The following is a 6640-nucleotide window of genomic DNA, read 5'->3' on the forward strand; positions in this document are numbered from 1 at the left end:
ACGTTCAGGTGTTGAAGATTCAGCTAGCACATCATATTCTATCAAGGATCGAGCATCAAAGAGAGTTCAGCCTCCCTAAACTTGACATCATTAGAGCATCTTCAAAAAGTGCTCAAAATATACTTCCAAAAATAAATTTTGGGAACAAATACAAAAAAACACTACCTCAATACAAAACTACCACGTGGGCTTCACACGTCTCACATAAACCCAACAGCCCACAATCCAGGGCCCAACTAACTTCGACTCCTCAGGCCCTTTGGGCCCGAGCCCATACGTTTCGGCCCACCAAACTGCGCAGCCTAATCCACTCCCAGGGCCCAGCTCAACTCCCCAGTCTCCAAACCCTAATCCCACGCTGTATATAAACCGCCGCCACCCTCCTCGCCTCTTTCCTCCCAAACCCTCGCCGCCGCCGCCGCTGCCAAGCACATCGCACCCGGCTCGATTTCCCCGGCGAGAGCTCACCCCCCATCCCACCCAACCATGGCGGACCACGGAGGCGAGAGAGGCGGACAGCGCGGCGGCGAGCGCGGCGGCTTCGGCCGCGGGTTCGGGCGCGGCGGGCGCGGCGACCGCGGCGGGCGCAGGGGCGGCCGGCGCGGCGGGCGCCAGCAGGAGGAGGAGAAGTGGGTGCCCGTGACCAAGCTCGGGCGACTCGTCAAGGAGGGCAGGATCAAGCAGATGGAGGAGATCTACCTCCACTCGCTCCCCGTCAAGGAGCACCAGATCGTGGAGGCCCTCCTCCCCGGGCTCAAGGACGAGGTCATGAAGATCACGCCGGTGCAGAAGCAGACGCGCGCCGGCCAGCGCACGCGCTTCAAGGCCTTCGTCGTCGTCGGCGATGGCAACGGCCACGTCGGGCTCGGGGTCAAGTGCGCCAAGGAGGTGGCCACCGCCATCCGCGGCGCCATCATCCTCGCCAAGCTGTCCGTCGTGCCCGTCAGGAGGGGCTACTGGGGGAACAAGATCGGCCAGCCGCACACCGTGCCGTGCAAGGTCACCGGCAAGTGCGGCTCCGTCACCGTGCGCATGGTGCCGGCGCCCAGGGGGTCCGGGATCGTCGCCGCCCGCGTGCCCAAGAAGGTGCTCCAGTTCGCTGGCATTGAGGATGTGTTCACCTCCTCCCGCGGCTCCACCAAGACGCTCGGTAACTTTGTCAAGGTATGCAGATCTTTGTCTAATTCTCGTTGTTATTACTTGCTGATTGCTAATTGGTCATTAAATGTTAGCTTGTTGCTATGTTTATACTTGGTTGTTTTATTTGTATAATTGTACAAAATTAAGATTGATGTTTCTGACTGTCAAGTTAGTGTTGGCTATGTAGCTCTCAGTTGCAGCTTTTATATGATAATTGTTGTCTTAATTTTGTTTTCAGTTCCATTCCTGTACTTGGTAGACCTTGTGTTACTTCTGTTCTAGTGTCGTTGTAAATAGCTAAGTGGAACCACAACAATTTAGTTTTCAGCTATCTGTCTGGATTGCATTGTTGCGTTATTAGTCTATGTTAATTCCATGTCTCTTGATTTACTCATTCACGCTGGGTCATGATGTTGGTCTCTATTATTTTTGTCATGTTTGTTGTGATTTTGTTGGATTGGGAATGTGTTATTTAAAATGTTGTTTGGACAATGCGGATTGTGTTCTATGCAGTTAGTCTTCTCTAGATTTCTTTGTCTCATAAAGTTGTTTAGTTTATCTAGTAAGTCAAATCATTTTAGCTATGGCCATCAGTAGCGAAACAAATTGTTTTGGAATATGTCGTTGACTGCCATTTTTTACAAAATGATATAGAAATGAATTGACCGCCTATTTTTCACAAAATGGTATAGAAATGAATAGTCAATATTTCATTTTGTACTGTGTATTGCTAATATTTGTTTATTGCTTGGATTTTTTTAAAAAAAACTGATTGTTCCATTCCCTGGTACCTAGTAGTTTGTGGGTAAAACCATCAGTTACATGACAATTTGTGAAATCATTTATAGCTATTTGGGGTTGGAATTCATGTCAATTTTCAGTCAGTGGAATATTGGTTTGAGGCTGAATGGTAATTTTTAGCTTTGCTTGGTCCAACTGTCGCTTAATTCTGGACGCAAAATTGTTACTGCACCCTAGGGTCAATAGTTTTCACCATATAATGTTACCTCTACCACTGTAAACTGTGCATCATCTGTCCAATCAACTTGGTTGTGCAAAAAATGCTGTGTCAATTCATATTGGTCTGAGTATGTCTTTTTTGCTTGCAGGCCACCTTTGATTGTCTCATGAAGACCTATGGCTTCCTTACTCCTGAGTTCTGGGATGAGACTAAGTTTGCGATGACCCCATTCCAGGAATTCACCGATCTCTTGGCCAAGCCAACAAAGGGACTTGTGATCGAGGCTCCAGTGGAGACTGTAGAAGCTTAAACCTGTTGGAAGTTCAGAGCAAAGTTTCCTTGTAGTAGAAACTGGTTTCCTATCTACTTTTGTGTGGGTTATTATGTATTACTGTCTCGGATATCTCAGTTTTGAATTGTAAACCTTAAGGTATGCACTTAAATATCCAGATAGTCTGTTCTTGTTTTACCGTTTGAAGCCCCACATGCATTTCAGAGTTCAGACTGCTTTTGCCGTAACATTTTCTGCCTCTGTGGATGTGCATGGAATGCTTAGTGAAAAGATTATAAATAAATACTATGAGCAAATTAGAAAGCTCAAATGCTACCAGTTCCTCGAAAAATCAGAAAGCTATAATTTTACCAGTCCTGGACTTGTGGACAGGTTTCTGAATGTGGCCCAAATTCTAGCATTTGGTCCTAAGATCTGCCGAATTTTTTGCTGGGACGGTAGTGCTCAAGACACATCATCAGCACACCCTGCACGGGCCCTAGCTTGTTCCCTCATCATTGCCAGGAGGCGAGGTTTTCTCAACTCGAGTGATATAATTCATGGATTCTCATACAACCCAAGGAACAATTCATGGATTCTCACTCAACTCAATATTTCTCTACAATAGATATCATATATAGTGGAAAAAATTGGCCGTGCTGATTCTTATAAATAATAAACTACATGCACTTGGGCATGTTTCCGAAAATACAAGCACCCATTCAAATCAAGAAATCGAACCTAGATGAATAGTAGAACTTTTTTAGGCTAAGGTTTCGGTCGGGAGGGAAGAGAAAGAAGAAAGGGAGGGAAGAGGAAGAAGAAAGGGGGAGAATTGAGCGAGGGATGGCGCTGTGGGAGGTAAAGGATGAGGTGAGGGCACCAGTATCATTTTCCCTACCCTAGACATGCTGGTGTGAGGACATGGCGCTCCACGTCGTTAAAATTGGCAAATATGTTGAGTCCTCAGTTTGACGATGGCAAAAATCTAAAAACCAATCAAACCATGGCAATCAATAAGTTAAAGAAAAAGTCCTTTTTGCCTCCCTCAACTTTGAGCCAAATCTGCTTTTACTCCCTGGACTACAAAACCGTCCGTTCAGCCTCCCCAGACTCACAAAACCGTTCACATAACCTCCCTGAGCGGTTTGAGGGTGAGGTGGCAGCGGTTTTCTATTTTTCTTTTATTTTTTATTTTGACTAAATCTTTGAAAAATCATAAAAGAGAAAATTCAATTTTGTTGAACTCCACGTAAGTAGATCTAAGCATTGAACATATTATATGATATACTTAGTACAAATTTTTTCTATAGTTTTAGATATATGCTTTTCTGTAATTAATTTATAGTTATAGTCTCCATCATCAAATTACAATGAAAATTTCATGGTGGTATAATCATTATATGATTGAGATGTAGTAAAAATTATATAATTATCGAATCATGTATGACTGAGTTATTGATTTATCTAGATTTAACTATAGATTGGTCTAGATTTATCTAGGTTTATATAGATAAATATATAGCTCAGTCAAACATGATCTAATAATTATTAAATTTTTACTATAGATCAATCATATAATGATTATCTCACCATTAAATTTTCATCGTAATTTGATGATGGAGACTATAATTATAAATTAATTACAGAAAAGCATATATCTAAAACTACAGGAAAAAATTTGTACTAAAGTATATCATATAATATATTCAATGCGTAGATCTACTTACGTGGAGTTCAACAAAATTGGATTTTCCTTTTTATAATTTTTTTGTGATTTACTATGATTTTTCAAAGATTTAGTCAAAATAAAAATAAAAGAAAAATAGAAAAACCGCTGCCACCTCACCCTCAAACCGCCCAGGGAGGTTATGTTAACGGTTTTGTGAGTATGAGGAGGCTGAACGGACGATTTTGTGGTCCAGGAAGGAAAATCATATTCGACTCAAAGTTGAGGGAGGCAAAAAAGATTTTTTCCATAAGTTAAATATCCTGTCAAGTACTGTTCACATGGATGATACAGACGCTGAGCGCCGGGTGGTTGCCGCTGCTCCGTCCCTCCATCGCTTCCCCTTCGCCGCTCCCTTCACGGTGCCGGGTGGCCGCGCGACCACTATGCGGTGGTGTCGTGCCTGCATGTTAGCAGATCGGAGGGAGGACGGGTAGGGAAAGGGGTTCGTGAGGAGCAAGCAAGAATAGAGCGGAGAGAGAGAGAGGAGGAGGTCGACGAACAGAGGTCGTCTTCCTGATAGCAAAAGTGGTATCTGTTACAAGGTTCATGTCTCTCTCATCTCTCCACTTGGCTATAAGTAATCTACAGCTGCCACTCTGGGCCGTGAAGACGGACATTAGGCCGAACCACTCGCTTGGGCCTTGGGCTTGGACAGGAAGTAGTGCTAACACTCCCCTCCTCTTGAGAGGCGACTTGTCCCCAAGTCGCAGCACGCGGGAAACGTTGGCGAAGATCATCTAGGTTCTCCCAGCTGGCCAACGACGGCGGCAAACCCGACCACTGGATCAAGCCTTCAAGAGCTGGGCGATCACCTGATGAAAGACGGCGCTGGAGAACACGTTCAGGCACATGATAGTAAGCAGAACCATCTGGAAGCACAGAGGAAACCGGTTGATCGCCGACTGCTTTCTTGAGCTGGGACACGTGAAACACCGGGTGGATGGAAGCCGAGGAAGGCAACTCAAGCTTATACGCCACAGACTCAATGCGTTCGAGAACACGGTAGGGGCTGAAGAACTTGAATGACAACTTTTGGTTAGCGTGCGGCGCCAGAGAAGTCTGCACGTATGGTTGAAGCTTCAGAAACACCGAGTCTCCGACGTTGAACGAGCGCTCAGAGCGGCCTTTGTCAGCCTGCCGCTTCATCCTGTCTTGGGCACGCAAAAGGTGCTGCTTCACGAGATCTTGCATGAGAGTACGCTCGTGGAGCCAAGAAGACAAGTCCGGAGCCGAGATCGCCAAGGCAGGGTCCAGCCCAAAATGGCGAGGGGAGTGTCCATAGAGTACCTCGAAAGGAGAACGACCCAAAGAAGCGTGACAGCTAGTGTTGTACCAAAACTCCGCGAGAGAGAGCCACTGAATCCACTTGGTTGGGCAGGCATGAACGAAACATCGGAGGAACGTCTCCAAGCACTGATTGACGCGTTCCATTTGGCCATCGGTTTGCGGATGGTACGATGAACTCATGCGCAATTGAACACCAGCCAACGAAAACAATTCCTGCCAGAGCTTGCAAGTGAACACACGGTCGCGATCAGACACAAGCGACAGAGGCATACCGTGAAGCTTGTACATGTTGTCGAGATAAGCCTTGGCAATAGAAAGAGCGGTAAATGGATGCCTGAGAGGGATAAAGTGGGCGAATTTGGAGTACTTGTCAACAACCACCGGAATAGAGTTGAAGGACCCATAACGAGGAAGACCCTCCACGAAGTCCAAAGAGACCATCTGCCAAGCCGAGTCCGGAACCGGTAACGGCTGGAGCAAACCTGGGTAGCGAGCCCGATCGGGCTTGGCCTGCTGGCAAATAGAACACGCTTGGACAAAGTGTTGCACGGACGACTTCATGGATGGCCAGTAGAAATACTGCTTGAGTCTGCTATAAGTTACAGGGACGCCGTAATGCCCGCCGACAGCAGAAGAATGCATGGCCGATATCAGCTGGGTCTGAAGAGCCGTGTCATTACCAATCCAAATACGGTTACGAAAACGGAGAACACCACCAGACAGTGTATAGTTTGGAACAGCATCAGGGCTAATGGAGAGCTTTGTGATCAACTGAGTCGCCTGAGGATCAGAAGCATAGGACGTGATCACCGCTGACAGCCAGGAGGGTGTGGCCGTGGACATGGCGAGGACCTGAGCTGCAGGAGAACGTCGGGACAGTGCATCAACGACACGGTTGTCGGCCCCTTGCTTATACACAATTCTGTACTGCAGACCGAGAAGCTTGGTAAAGACTTTTTGCTGCCACAATGTGTGGAGTCGTTGCTCATTCAAATGTGTCAGACTCCGTTGATCAGGGTGAATTATGAATTCGCCACACTGCAAGTAATGTCGCCATTGTTCGACTTCCACCAAGATAGCAAGGTATTCCTTCTCATATGTAGAGAGACCCCGAGTACGAGGGCCAAGAGCTTTACTGATAAAGGCCAATGGATGTTCCCGTTGCATCAACACGGCACCCACACCATGGTCACAAGCGTCGGTCTCAATAGAGAAAGGCAAGGAAAAATCCGGCAATGCAAGCACTGGT

The 6640-nt window shown here is 46.5% G+C and overlaps 1 protein-coding gene across 1 annotated transcript; it reads left to right on the forward strand.

Moving 5' to 3' along the window:
• The first annotated feature begins 389 nt into the window (after window positions 1-389).
• LOC120659674 (40S ribosomal protein S2-3-like) lies at window positions 390-2603 on the forward strand. The gene is made up of 2 exons (XM_039937885.1): window positions 390-1164; window positions 2250-2603. Exons 1-2 carry the CDS (start codon window positions 487-489, stop codon window positions 2409-2411), a joined length of 840 nt encoding a protein of 279 aa, XP_039793819.1. The 5' UTR covers window positions 390-486; the 3' UTR covers window positions 2412-2603.
• Window positions 2604-6640: the final 4037 nt, after the last annotated feature.

Source organism: Panicum virgatum, chromosome 2N, assembly GCF_016808335.1.
Source record: "Panicum virgatum strain AP13 chromosome 2N, P.virgatum_v5, whole genome shotgun sequence".
Lineage (NCBI taxonomy): Eukaryota > Viridiplantae > Streptophyta > Magnoliopsida > Poales > Poaceae > Panicum > Panicum virgatum.

Excerpts from the sequence above, each read along its gene's own strand:
- LOC120659674 (XM_039937885.1), top strand. The coding sequence starts at position 487 with ATGGCGGACCACGGAGGCGAGAGAGGCGGACAGCGCGGCGGCGAGCGC. Across the intron at positions 1,165-2,249 it reads CGCTCGGTAACTTTGTCAAG|GCCACCTTTGATTGTCTCAT; the intron begins GTATGCAGATCT and ends TTTTGCTTGCAG.